At 51.9% G+C, this 14957-nt stretch overlaps 1 protein-coding gene across 2 annotated transcripts in view; it reads left to right on the top strand.

The window, feature by feature from the left end:
- Window positions 1–14957, top strand: part of LOC147123130 (protein FAM184B-like) — a 490612-nt gene that overhangs the window by 343760 nt on the left and 131895 nt on the right. For both annotated transcript variants that reach the window (XM_085966926.1, XM_085966917.1), the window contains exon 3: window positions 7608–7743. In XM_085966926.1, the coding sequence (XP_085823052.1) occupies window positions 7608–7743 (136 nt within the window). The remainder of the gene's footprint in view (window positions 1–7607; window positions 7744–14957) is intronic.

Raw genomic sequence — 14957 nt, 5'->3', positions numbered from 1 at the left:
TGCCGGGTGGCCCTTAATTGGCCTGCTGAGCCCGCTGGGTGGGCTCAACAAGGTCAATCAAGTGAAAATCGAGTGGGTTGGTCACAACTCGATGGAGGCGGGACTACAACCCCAAACGTTGTAGTCCCGCCGCCTACATGCCTCCATTGATAAAATCCAGCCCTTTGTGTCTGTCTTCACAGAAGAAGACTCAAAAATGTTCCCGGAAATAGAGGAGAACCAAGGGTCTAGCGAGAATGAGGAACTGGAAGAAATTAGTATTAGTAAAAAAATAGTACTGGAGAAATTAATGGGACTGAAAGCCGATAAATCCCCTGGACCTGATGGCCTACATCCTAGGGTTTTGAAAGAGGTGGCTATAGAAATGAATATGCATTGGTTGTCATTTTCTAAAATTCCATAGATTCTAGAATGGTTCCTATGGATTGGAAGGTAGTAAATGTAACTCCTCTATTTAAGAAAGGAGGGAGAGAGAAAATGGGGAACTACAGACCAGTTAGCCTGACATCAGTTGTAGGGAAAATGCTAGAATCTATTATTAAGGACATGGTAACAGGAGACTTAGAAAATAATAATCGGATTGGGCAGAGTCAACACAGATTTATGAAAGGGAAATCGTGTTTGGCAAATCTGTTAGAGTTTTTTGAGGTTGTAACTAACAGAATAGCTAAGGGGGAACCAGTGGATGTGGTTTATTTGGATTTTCGGAAGGCATTCGATAAGTTGCCACACGAGGTTATTAAACAAAATTAGGGCTCATGGGATTGGGGTAATATACTAGCATGGATTGAGGATTGGTTATCGGACGGAAAACAGAGAGTAGGAATAAACGTGTCATTTTCCGGTTGGCAGGCTGCAACTAGTGGGGTACTGCGAGGATCATTGCTTGGGCCTCAGCCATTCGCAAACTATATCAATGATTTGGATGAAGGGACCAAATGTAATATATCCAAGTTTGCTGATGATACAAAGCTTGGTGGGAATGTAAGTTGTGAGGAGGATGCAAAGTGGCTTCAAGGGGATATAGGCAGGCTAAGTGAGTGGGCAAGAACATGGCAAATGGAATATAATGTGGAGAAATGTGAAGTTATCCACTTTGGTAGGAAAAATAGAAAAGCAGAGTATTTTTTAAATGGTGAGAGATTGGGAAATGTTGGTGTTCAGAGGGACCTGGGCATCCTTGTACATAAATCACTGAAAGTTAACATGCAGGTACAGCAAGCAATTAGGAAAACAAATGGTATGTTGGTCTTTATTACAAGAGGATTTGTGTATAAGAGTAAAGACGTCTTACTGCAATTATATAGGGCCCTGGTGAGACCACACCTGGAGTGTTGTGTACAGTTTTGGTCTCCTTACCTAAGGAAGGGTATATTTGCCATAGAGGGAGTGCAGTGAAGGTTCACCAGACTGATTCCTGAGATGGGGGGATTGTTCTATGAGGAGAGATTGAGTAGACTAGACCTATATTATCTAGAGTTTAGAAGAATAAGAGGTGATCTCATTGAAACAAACAAAATTCTTGCAGGGCTTGACAGGGTAGATGCAGGGAGGATGTTTCCCCTGGCTGGGGAGTCTAGAACCAGGGGTCACAGTCTCAGAATAAGGGGTCGGCCATTTAGGACTGAGATGAGGAGAAATTTCTTCACTCAGAGGGTGGTGAATCTTTGAAAATCTCTACCCAAGAGGGCTGTAGAGGCTCAATCGTCGATTATACTCAAGACAGAGATCGATATATTTTTGGATATTAAGGGAATCAAGAGATATGGGGATAGTGCAGGAAAGTGGAATTGAGGTAGAAGATCAGCCATGATCTTATTGAATGGAGGAGCAGGCTCGTGGGGCCAAATGTCCTACTCCTGCTCCTATTTCTTATGTTCTTATAGTCATTATGAATTGCCATCTCATCTGCTTCACACATAGAAGATCCTATCTAGTAATAGCAGCTCTATTTAGAACTTGTAGCTATAAATAGTGAGGGTAAGTTCTGCACAAATATATTCTGACCCTAAAGGTAATAAAGTGAACCCACAGAATGAAGTAGATTTTCCTCTTATTCCGCGTGAGTGTAAAGATTTGCCTGGGTGCAGCACAAAGAGGAAAATGAGACAGGGAGGATCATTCCTGTAGAATAATCGAAGAAAATTGTGCAGGAAGGATCACACAGTCGTAACAGAGCCCGTCCTATTTTCCTGCTATTAATTTAAATGGGCAGAAATTCAGGTGGGCTCTGTATGAGTGTGTGATCCAACATAATTTTCTGCATTGTGCTGGGTTCAATGCAATTCTTTATGTCCATGTGTAATAAGAGCAAAATCTGTCCCAATATATACTCATTATTATCCACTGTTCAATCATGACCTGCTGCTCTCAACATCCCTTCCCCGGATCAACCCTATCACTACAGGAACCATTGGCTGTACCTATCCCTGTAACCTCCAATACTGTTTCCAAACCAGATGTTTATCCAGCTCCTTTTTGAAGAAGTTTATCAACATAAAGTTAACTACTTTTTGGGGGAATCTGTTCCACCTTTTATTTATCCTATTGCGGGGTGGGGGAGAATTCTTCTCACCTCCGGTTCCTCTGTACTCAATTTCTCCCTAAAAGGTAGGTAACAAATGAAGGAGAGACAAACTTCAAAACAGAATTGGAGATTTTTTATATTTGTTCAACAAAAATCTAAAAACTTTGACACTGAGAATCTTCTGCCCTTACTGCACAATGCTGTTTTAGTAAGAACAACTCAGCACATGTCTCTGTAAGTATTGTGTGAAAAAAGTTGTTATGTGGCAAAGCCATCAAGAGACTCTTGCAGTAACGTTTATAATTGTCTTTAACCATAGTTGTTACCTTTAAGTGTTTGCTCTGTTCAAACAGCGCGGGATCGAAAAAAATCGCGATCTGACGCGATGACGTCATCACGCGGGTCACGTGACGTTCCCAACGGCGGGAAATGTGATGACGTCAGGGGGGTAGGGCATTTCTGTCAGTCCTCGTGGATCCATCTAGTATACAGACTTGTGTGGAGTTTCTCCTGCGTTCTTTTGTTTGTAACTGTTTCAGTACATTAAACCACGTTTGTTTAACTATCAGTTTCAACCGCAGTATTTTCATAGTAGTGTGAAGACACCTACATTGGTGACCCTGAAACCTCGTGAACGTTTTTCGCGGTGGACACGGAACGCAGGCCAGTGATGGAAGCCAACGCAGTGGCTTTGAAGCTCCCCCAATTCTGGGAACAACAGGCGGCCTCCTGGTTTGTGCAGGCTGAGGCACAATTTGAGCTCCACAACATCGTGCAGGACCAGCTCCGATATTTGTACGTGGTCTCCGCCCTCGACAGCTCGACGGCATCGAGGATCATCAGCCTTCTGGAGAACCCCCCGACCGCTGACAAGTATGTCGCCATCAAGACACGGCTGCTGCAGGTATTTGGCCTTACAAAGGCGGAGCGCACTCGCCGTCTACTTACACTACCCGGGTTAGGCGACTCCAAACCCTCGGAACTAATGAGCCACATGCTAACGCTCCTGGGGTCCGAACCCCAATGTTTCCTGTTTCGCGAGCTGTTTCTTAGTCAGCTTCCCGAACAGGTCCAAGCAGCCCTCGCCAGGTCGGACACCGGGGATTGCATCGCGCTCGCCGAAGAGGTGGATAAAATATACGTGGTCCGACAGCACTACTGCACCATTGCGCAACGCCCAGCCCCGAAGGGCCCCGCCTCGACGCCTCCGACGACCGGTTACTGTTATTACCACGCTCGTTTTGGCCTGAAAGCCCGCTGCTGCCGCCCGCCTTGCAGTTTCGCGCCCAAACCGTCAAACAGACCGCCGCGAGTCAAGAACACCGGAACCGGGCGTGCCTCGCGGCCACGATGGCGATCGGCGATTCCGGGAATCTTCTGTATTTAACCGACTCCATCTCGGGCCGTCATTTTTTGTGCGACACGGAGGCACAGTGCAGCATACTTCCCGCCTCGGTCCTCGACCTTCAGTCCGGCAGACGGGGTTCCCCCCTCCAAGCTGCCAACGGGGGTGCGATTCGCACTTTTGGGAACCGGCGGGTACAAGTCTGTTTCGGTGGCCAACGTTTTAGCTGGGATTTCGTCACCGCTCAAATTTCGCAGGCTCTCTTGGGTACCGACTTTTTCGGCACCAACGGCCTGTTGGTGGATGTGAAGAATCGTCGCCTCGTTCATGCCGCCACGCTCGACGGTATTTCATGTGCGCGCAGCGCGGCCGCGCCGCACTCGGTCTCCTGCGCTCAGCCACCTCCCGACGACTTCTCCCGCCTTCTCGGGGATTTCCCCAAACTGACCAAGCCCACCTTTTCAGCTTCGACCGCCAAGCATCCGGTGGAGCACCATATTTTGACGACCGGCTCTCCCGTCTACACCAGGGCGCGACGTTTAGAGCCCAGCAAGCTCGCTGCGGTGAAGGCGGAGTTCGCCGCGATGGAGAGGATGGGGATTATTCGCCGGTCCAGTAGTCCCTGGTCTTCGCCGCTCCACATCGTCCCCAAGCTGGGCGGGGGATGGCGGCCCTGTGGCGACTATCATCGCCTCAATGATATAACGACGCCCGACCGCTACCCCGTCCCGCACGTCCAGGACTTCTCCGCACATTTGGCGGGGAAGTCAATCTTCTCTAAGGTCGACCTCGTCCATGGGTACCATCAGGTGCCAGTGCATTCCCAGGATGTTCAAAAGACGGCCGTCATCACCCCTTTTGGACTGTTTGAGTTCCTCCGCATGCCCTTTGGGCTTAAAAACGCGGCACAGGCGTTCCAGCGCCTTATGGATTCGGTTCTGCGGGATCTCGATTTTTTGTTCGTCTACTTGGATGACATTCTGATTGCCAGCACCACAAAGGAGGAACACCTCAAGCATCTCAGTGTTCTTTTTCGTCGTCTTCAGCAGCACGGCCTCATTGTAAACCCGGCCAAATGCCGTTTCGGCCTGTCGCAACTCGACTCTTTAGGCCACTGCATAACTTCCGAGGGAGCAATGCCGCTTCGAGCTAAGGTGGAGGCGATCACGGCTTTCCCGAAGCCGCAATCCGTGAAGGCCTTACAGGAGTTCCTGGGGATGGTTAATTTTTACCATCGGTTCGTCCCCAGGGCCGCACAACTCATGCGGCCGCTCTACGAGGCCCTCAGGGGCAAGACAGGAAAGGAGCCCGTGAGTTGGTCACAAGACATGGTTCGCGCCTTCGGGGATACGAAGACCGCGCTCACGAACGCGATGATGTTGGCACATCCCCGGCCAGGAGCTACTATCGCCCTCACGACGGACGCGTCGGACTATGCCGTCGGGGCCGTCCAGGAGCGATGGGCCGACAGCGCGTGGCAGCCACTGGCATTTTTCAGCCGCCAGCTACGGCGGCACGAACGCCGGTACAGTACCTTTGACAGAGAGCTGTTAGCTTTGTTTTTGGCCATCCGCCACTTCCAATTCCTCCTCGAAGGGCGCCGTTTCATTGTGTTTGTCGACCACAAACCGCTGACGTTCGCGATGGTCAAGACTGCCGAACCATGGTCGGCTCGGCAGCAGAGGCAGCTGACATACATTTCCGAGTTTACCACCAACGTCCGGCACGTGGCCGGCAAGGACAATGTCGTAGCGGATTGCCTCTCCCGCGCCGCCATCCAGGCCGTTCAGTTAGGCATTGATTATGTGAGAATGGCTGCTGACCAGGCTGCCGACCCAGAGACGCAAGCTTTTTGTTCTGACCCCGCCAGCCTTCAGCTGAGAGATGTACCGTTCCATTCGGCGGGTACCACTCTCCTCTGCGACGTCTCCTTGGGTGATCCACGTCTGATTGTTCCGTCGACCTGGCGCCGAGACGTTTGCAACGCCATTCACGGGCTGTCACATCCCGGGGTGCGTGCGTCGCAGAAGCTGCTGGTCTCCAAATTCGTATGGAGAGGGATACGCAAAGACGTCCGCGACTGGGCGAACACTTGTGTGGTTTGTCAGCGGGCCAAGGTGCAACGGCACGTCAGGGCCCCTCTGGCCACCTTCGAGGTACCAGAGCGGCGGTTCGACCACATTCACGTCGACCTGGTGGATGCACTTCCACCGTCCCGTGGTTTTACACACCTGATGATGGTGGATCGCACCACGAGGTGGCCAGAGGCGGTTTCCCTGACGTCTACCACCTCTGCGGATGTCGCTCGAGCCTTCATTTCATCATGGGTAGCCCGTTTCGGTGTTCCGGCGGATATTTCGTCCGACCGCGGGCCGCAATTCTCATCAGAACTATGGAATGCGGTGGCCTCCTCCGCATTGGGCACCAAACTCCATCACACTACGGCCTATCACCCGCAGGCGAACGGGTTGTGCGAGTGGTTCCATCGTTCATTGAAGGCGTCGCTCAGGGCCAGCCTTCTGGATGCCGCATGGGTCGATAAATTGCCGTGGGTTATGCTGGGACTGCGCACAGCGCCGAAGGAGGATTTACAATCTTCTGCCACGGAAATGGTTTAGGGCCAGCCACTTCGGGTTCTGGGCGAATTCCTGCCGTCACCTACGTGGCCGTGGTCTGCAGCCGGTCAGCGAGAGGCCCACCGGGACGCGGCTCAGTGCTTCAGACCAGTTCCGACCTCGCAGCACGGTTTGCCTTCCTCCAACGTCCCCGTGGAGCTGTCAAAGGCTAAATTCGTCTTTGTATGCCAAGACGCCCATTGCACCCCGCTAGCACCTCCATATGCGGGTCCGTTCCAGGTTCTACAGGCCGGGGACAAGAGTTTCGTGATCAACTTCGGGGGCAAGCCGGATCACATCTCCGTCGATCGCCTCAAGCCTGCGCACCTGGACCTCGAACAGTCAGTCGAACCTGCTCAGCCACCCCGCCGGGGCCGGCCGCCGGCTACCGCCGCACCTACCCGCACTGTGCTACCTGCCATCTTGCCACCCGCTCAGCGTTTTCCTCTCCGGGAATTTAGGAGTCGGTCAAACAGGCTTGTCCGACCTCCTCTGCGATTGACGTTCCTCGTTAAAGACAATTCTGGGGGGGCGTATGTGGCAAGGCCATCAAGAGACTCTTGCAGTAACGTTTATAATTGTCTTTAACCATAGTTGTTACCTTTAAGTGTTTGCTCTGTTCAAACAGCGCGGGATCGATAAAATCGCGATCTGATGCGATGACGTCATCACGCGGGTCACGTGACGTTCCCAACGGCGGGAAACGTGATGACGTCAGGGGGGTAGGGCGTTTCTGTCAGTCCTCGTGGATCCAGCTAGTGTACAGACCTGTGTGGAGTTTCTCCTGCGTTCTTTTGTTTGTAACTGCTTCAGTACATTAAACCACGTTTGTTTAACTGTCAGTTTCAACCGCAGTATTTTCGTAGTAGTGTGAAGACACCTACAGTATCATGGCTTAACTTTACATTGTACATTGACTTAAACTTACATGTAAACTTTCTAAAATTTAATCTAAAAATGTTTAAATACTGATATAGCTACATTTAAAGAAGAAAGGATTGCTTATCCATTCAAAAGGACTACTAGTTAAGGTTATCATACTGGTTCTTTTCCTGCTGTATATTGATATATTCAAACCATTAGGTTTTCCACAAATCAGACTTTTTAATATGCATTTTAGGATTTGGAAAAACAACTCCAAAAGACAGACGAGAAATTTGCAACATCAAATGCAAACCTACAGAAGATGGAAGATGAAGCTCAGCTCTTGAGGGAGAGACTTTTAGAACAGGAAGCTGAAATACTGCATAAAGCAGGTAGGAAAACATTGTCCATCATAGTCAGAGCACATCAAGAAAATGGCGGTGTGAACAGATTTCTAGGCCTTGTTGCAAAATCCATGGTGCAGAGTTCACTGAAAGACTCCGCTCTTAGTCAATAGCTCCTGCTCTGCCGGGTCCCTCCAGGTTCTTTAATTCCAGATTTAAAAGAGGGAAATTATGCAAGCTGAACTTTGAACTGCTGTATGCAATGTTTTACTGTGCCCCTTGACTATTCCGTTGGATGCAAGAGTGGTACATGGTTTCTATAGGGTGTCTCCTTGAGGGTTCAGGGCAGAAACAGTGACATTAGTGCCATGCCTTCAATGAAGGAAGAACAAGCCTGTCTATAAAGGTGGGCACACTCACCTTGGCAGTTCTCCCGTTATGTACAAAGTTCTCTCCATTTACTCCCAGGTATGACTGACTTGGGAGACTGCATTGACTAGCTCTGGCAGCCTGGGCTTCTGCTTTAAGAGATGGAGGCCTTCAGTTCTGAAGAGAGCCACCCTCTTTCACTGTTCTCCTGTAGTAGGACCTCCAGTGAATTGGGGATAAGGAGTAGGCCTCAGGCCTCCATACTCAAAATACAGAGAACCAGTGCCCGATGAGTACTAGCATTATCGACCCCCCTGTATGCTGAATGCCATATATTGAGCGCTGCCCGCGTAAGCACAGTAGATACCCCATCGTGTCATAAGGAGAGACTTGGAGACAATATGATAAGCTTGATATAAGATTTTAAATTAAGCTTCCTGGTGTTGTGTAGACTCCATGGGGGGAAAATTGGGTATCGCCCATTATGGGGCGCTAATATCGGCCGGGCGCAAAGTTTCGCGCCCAGCACTAATTATCGCCTCCGATTGCAAAATTCGCATCTATCGCCCCTGGAGGTGATTTGAGTGCTAAATCAGACGCTACACACCTCTCTTAAGGCGCTAACGTCAGGGACCGAGGCGCTAACTCAGAACGCTACCGAAGCTCAGGTGATGTCAGTTACGATGGAAGCCAGACAGACTGGCGCCGTCCAGTTCTTAAAGGGGAGGGGCCATCTTGCTGGCCAGCTGCACCCTGCTCATTGCAGCCTTGAATCTCGACCTGGAGAGACCTCTGAAGCAATTGTGTTGGAAGCACTAATGGATAGGCACAGGGAAAGAGCTTGGCGCTTAGGAACCTCAAAAGTGATGCTGAGGGCCAAAATCCCTTAGGACAGCGTTAAATCTCTCCAGATGTCTCTCTCCCTCTCAACCTGCATGTACCAAAAAATTTGCAGACAAGAAAAGGCAGGAAGTGCCCACCTTTAAATAGTGCTCCCCAGCCCCTTCCCGACTTGAAAACATTCCCCTCTACCTGTTGTTCCTAGCGGCAGGCGCTAAGGCAGGGGGCGTGACTCAATATCCAGTCTGGGGCGCTGCACGCTCGACTAACGTCATGAATGTTACGTCCGTGTATAATAAGATACAGACTGCAGCAGAAACGGTACAACAGGTGTTTACTCAACGTGGCTCACAGTTGAACTGAGTGTACAGATTACTACTAAGTGCTATGTACAGGTGTGGTCACTGCCGGTACTACAGTATACATGACCTGTAAAAAGTAGTTCCCCCCTTAAAGGTATATACATTACAATTCCTCCCCTTTTAGATTAACAGTACCATAACACTCATTTAACAATTAAATATCAAACTAATTACAATGAACACTTTTAACATGCAACATTAGCTGGAAATAGTCTATTTATATATTCAGTCTTTGGGGAGGCCTCCTGATCCTTTCTGGATAGCGCCTTTCCCGAGTGTCTTGCTCTTGGTGCGGAGGCGATTCTGGCCCCCTGTCGTCGGTTGGTTCATCAGCTTCCGATGCTACTGTTTCTGGGGTAGATGCGACCTGTATGTCGGGTTCATCACCAGGTACGTATGGGCGAGGCATGGGGTTGACTTGTTCCTGTGACTCTAGGATCTGGTCAGCATGGCGTCTCGCGATGCTCTCCCCAACGTCCACTGTGTACATTAGTGAGCCCTGCCGTGTGCATATCGTTCCTGGCTGCCATTTTTCTGTTCGGTAGTTGCGGGCCAAGACTGGTTGCCCTACATTGAAGCTCCTTGTTGGCTTCTCATGGATGTGCTGGAATTGCTTACTCTCAACATCTCTTCGTACATTTGGTCTGAGCAAATCCAGGCGAGATCTTAACCTTCGGTTAAAGAACATCATGGCTGGGGCCTGGTTGGTGACTGTATGTGTCGCATTCCGGTAGGCGAACAGGAAATTGTCCACCTTGTGCTGCAGCGGAATGTTGTCATTGTACATAGCCTTTATTGCCTTCTTAAAGGTTTGTACGAACCTCTCAGCCAATCCATTTGTGGCTGGATGATACGGGGCGGATGTGTAATGCCTTACCCCATTCTTTTTCAAGAACCTCCGGAACTCTTCGGACACAAACTGTGGCCCGTTGTTGGAGCAAATCTGTTCTGGCAAGCCATTCCTGGCAAAAATAGTCCGTAGGACTGCAATAGTTTTCTCCGTGGTTGTGGAGGACATTTTGCTGACCTCAGGCCATTTCGAGTGCGCATCCACGGCTATTAAAAACATTGAGTCCATGAATGGACCAGCAAAATCAATATGCAGCCGTTGCCATGGAGATGAGGGCCACTCCCATGGGTGTAGAGGGGCCTGTGGTGGTGCATTTTGGACTTTCTGGCATCCTGAGCAGCTCTTGGTCAGGTCCTCGATTTGTTTATCGATTCCCGGCTACCACACATAAGCCCTGGCTAGGCTTTTCATTTTTACCCCTCCCAGATGACCCTCATGAAGCTCATTGAGCACTCTACCCCTTAACTTGGGTGGAATTACCACTCGGGATCCACACATCAAGGTCCCCCGGCACACTGACAGCTGTTCTCTCCTTGTCGAGAATGCTGGCAACAGTGAGTCGCCATGTGCTGGCCATCCCTTCACCGTCAAATCATATACCCGAGACAGTGTCGGGTCATTTCGGGTTTCCTTTTCGATACAAGCGTTAGTTACCGGTAGGTATTCAACGATAGACGAATGGAATATTTCGACAGGATCCACTTCTAGTGCTTCCTCCGCAGTAGGCAGTGGCAGGCGTGATAGCCCATCAGCATTTCCATGCTGTTTCGTGCCCTTATATTCAATCTCATAGTGGTGCGCCCCTAGAAAAAGTGACCATCATTGTAGTCATTGCGCAGTCATCACCAGTGATATACCTATCAATTCATCCAATGAAAAGCGACGAGTTAAGAAAGTAACTATAGGTTTTTATTGGCTAAATAACAGAGCCCACCCTCGTGGGTGATCGGATCCAACAAGGAGGAATACCAGCCAGTCGACCACCTTTATACCTGGGCAGGTAGGTGGAGCCATGGGCGGAGTCAGCAGTGGTCAGCCCAGGTATAACAGCGTGACAAGAGGCGACCTCGTATAGTGATACAACAGTGTGAACAGTGATAACCATAGAGTAACGATATAACAGTGATAACTATAGTGTAACGATAGTGAACGACAAAAGTGGTTTACCACATTCACCCCTTGTTTAGATTTGAGTCCGGCGGGGTGATGTGTACTACCAGTTCTGGTATGTCAGTCTGTCCGGAGGCCTCGTAAGCCTTTCCGATCGTCGCAGCGGCGGTGTTGCATTCTCCGGTGGTGATGCTGGTGTCTGCGTGGTCAGCGAGGGCTCGTGGGGTTCCGGCATGCCGTCTACCTGAGCTGGAATCGGGGGGGGGGGGGGGTGGGGGGGGTGGTGAAGGTGGTGTCTCCGGAATGCCCGAGGGTGCGAGGTCTCGCAAGGAGACTGTGTCCTCCTGCCCGTCTGGGTATGCCACATAGGCGTACTGAGGGTTGGCGTGCAGGAGGTTCACCCTCTCGACCAGGGGGTCCGTTTTATGGGCCCTCACGTGCTTTCGCAGCAGGACGGGCCCCGGAGAGGTCAGCCAGGTTGGTAGTGTGGTTCCCGTAGTCGACTTCCTGGGGAAAACAAACATTCGTTCATGGGGGGTGGCGTTAATGGCAGTGCAAAGTAGTGACCGGATGGAATGCAGCGCTGCCGGGAGGACTCCCTGCCAGCGGGAGGTTGGGAGGCCCTTAGACTTTAAGGCTAAGAGGACGGCCTTCCATACAGTCGCGTTCTCTCTTTCCACCTGGCCGTTCCCTCGAGGGTTGTAGCTGGTGGTCCTGCTTGCAGCAATACCTCTTGCTAGTAGGAACTGGCGGAGTTCCTCGCTCATGAAGGAGGAGCCCCGGTCACTATGTATATAGTTTGGGAACCCGAACAAGGCGAAGAGGTCGTTCAGGCATTTAATGACCGTGGTACTGGTCATGTCTGGGCAGGGGAAGGCGAAGGGGAAACGGGAGCACTCATCAACAATGTTGAGGAAGTACACATTACGGTCAGAGGACGGGAGGGGCCCCTTAAAATCGATGCTCAAGCGCTCGAAGGGGCGGGTGGCCTTGATCAGGCTTGCTCTGTTCGGCCTAAAGAAATGCGGTTTGCACTCGGCACAGGTCTGGCAGTTCCTGGTCATGGTCCTGACCTCCTCGATGGAGTAGGGCAGGTTGCGGGCCTTAATGAAGTGGTAAAGTCTGGTGACTCCGGGGTGGCAGAGGTCGTTGTGGAGGGTCTGAAGTCTATCAATTTGCGCGTTGGCGCATGTAATTCGTGATAGAGCATCAGGGGGTTCGTTCAGCTTACCTGGCCGGTACAAGATATCATAATCATAGGTGGAGAGTTCGATTCTCCACCTCAAGATCTTGTCGTTCTTGATTTTACCCCTCAGCTTGTTATTAAACATAAAAGCGACCGAACGCTGGTCGGTGAGGAGGGTAAATCGTTTGCCTGCCAGGTAGTGCCTCCAGCGTCGTACAGCCTCCACAATCGCCTGGGCCTCCTTCTCGACCGACGAGTGTCGGATCTCAGGGCCCTGTAGGGTCCTTGAGAAGAAGGCCACCGGTCTCCCCTCCTGGTTAAGGGTAGCGGCTAGGGCGAAGTCGGATGCATCGCTCTCCACTTGGAAGGGGATGGACTCATCCACCGCGTGCATTGTGGCCGTAGCAATGTCTCCCTTAATGAGGGAGAAGGCAGCGCACGCTTCCTCCGTAAGGGGGAAGGATGTGGACTTCATGAGGGGTCTGGCTTTGTCCGCATAATTGGGCACCCATTGGGCATAGTAGGCGAAGAGCCCCAGGGTTCTCTTCAGCGCCTTTGGGCAGTGGGGGAGGGGTAACTCCATGAGGGGGCGCATTCTTTCGGGGTCGGGGCCGATGAGTCCGTCCTCTACTACGCAGCCGAGGATGGCAAGGCGTGAGGTGTTAAACACACATTTCTCCTTATTGTAGGTGAGGTTCAGCCGTTGGGCCGTACGGAGGAATCTCTCCAGATTAACATCATGGTCCTGCCGGTTGCGGCCGCAGATGGTGACGTTATCTAGATAGGGGAACGTGGCGTGCAGCCCGTTCTGGTCAACCATCCGGTCCATCTCCCTTTGGAAGACCGAAACCCCGTTGGTGACGCCGAAGGGAACCCTAAGGAAGTGGTAGAGGCGGCCATTCGCCTCGAAGGCGGTATACTGACGGTCCTCAGGGCGGATAGGGAGTTGGTGGTAGGCCGACTTAAGGTCGATGGTAGAGAATACTCGGTATTGTGCAATCTGATGGACCATATCAGATATGCGGGGAAGGGGGTATGCGTCCAGCTGGGTGTACCGGTTTATGGTTTGGCTGTAGTCGATGACCAGGCGGTTTTTATTGCCGGTCTTAACGACCACGACCTGGGCACGCCAGGGGCTGCTGCTCCCCTCGATGATGCCCTCCTTCAGGAGACGCTGCACCTCAGAGCTAATGAAGGCTCTGTCCCCGGCGCTGTACCGCCTGCTCTTGGTAGCGACGGGTTTGCAGTCGGGGGTGAGGTTAGCGAACAGGGAAGGTGGCGGGACCTTGAGGGTGGATAGGCCGCAGGTGTTACGCGGTGGGCGGTTTAAAGGCTGCTGGTTGTCGACTGTGAGTGGGGGGAGGGGTCCGCCGTATGCTAGAGTGACGCTTTGGAGGTGGGATTGGAAGTCCAGCCCTAGTAGGACGGCAGCGCAGAGCTGGGGGAGGACAAGGAGTTTAAAATTTTTATACTCCGTGCCCTTAACCGACAGGGTCACGACACAGTAGCCGCTGATGTCTGTGGCGTGGGACCTCGATGTCATCGAGATCCGGTTGCGCGTTGGCCGGACAGTGAGGGAGTAGTGGCTCACCGTGTCTGGGTGGATGAAACTCTCCGTGCTTCCGCTGTCGAACAGGCAGGTTGTAGCGCAGCCGTTTACTTTGATGTCCATCATGGACTTGGACAGGTGGTGCGGGCGGGCTTGGTCCAGTGTGACGGAGGCTAGTGTGTGGCTCAGCGAGCTGCCGTAGTCTGCGGGTGAGGCGGTGGTCGAGTCCGGAGGCGAGGTGGCGGTCGAGCGTGGAGGGTAAAATGGCGGCGCCCACGAGGTTGGACAAAATGGCGGAGAAGATGGCTGCCCCCACAACTCACATGAGGCACTGCTGGTGTCGGTTGCCTTGATCAAAGATGGCCGCCCCCATGACTCACACGTGGGGATGCTGGCATCTGTGGCCTTGATGGAAGATGGCCGCCCCCACAACTCGCATGAGGCAGTGCTGGCCTCTGTTGATCTCTGTTGGCCTCTGCAGGCCTTAGCAAAGTGGCCTTTCTTCAGGCAGCTTGAGCACGTCGCGTTTCTCGCTGGGCAGCGCGCCCTAGGATGTTTCGCCTGGCCGCAGAAGAAGCAGCCGGCGGCACGATCGTGGGGGTCCGAAGTCGCAGCCGGTACCGGGGGTGGCGGTCCCGATCGGGTCCAAGACGGCGACGCAGAGGTAGGTCCCAGGGGCGGCGCTGCAAGGGGTATCGCGGTCGGGGTCGGTCCCGAGTCCCAGGGTCGCAAATTACTGTACCTGGAGTACGCCTCGAGGTCCCGATGGGCCACTTCTAGGGAGCGAGCGAGGGCTGCAGCTGTGTTCAGGTCAAGGTCCTTTGCTTCAAGAAGTCTTTGCCGTGCGTAGTCGGACCGCAGGCCTTTCACGAAGGCATCGCGGACATTATCTTCAGTATTTTCTGCCGCTGATACCGCTTTAAAGTCACAGTCCCTGCCGAGTGCTTGTAGCGCCCGTAAAAATTCATCTACCGACTCTCCTGGCTGTTGCGGGTG

This window comes from Somniosus microcephalus, chromosome 2 (assembly GCF_052327205.1).
Source record: "Somniosus microcephalus isolate GS21.2 chromosome 2, FLI_Smic_1.0, whole genome shotgun sequence".
Lineage (NCBI taxonomy): Eukaryota > Metazoa > Chordata > Chondrichthyes > Squaliformes > Somniosidae > Somniosus > Somniosus microcephalus.
Note: the sequence above shows the minus strand (reverse complement) of the source record. Positions and strands in the feature narration are given on the sequence as shown.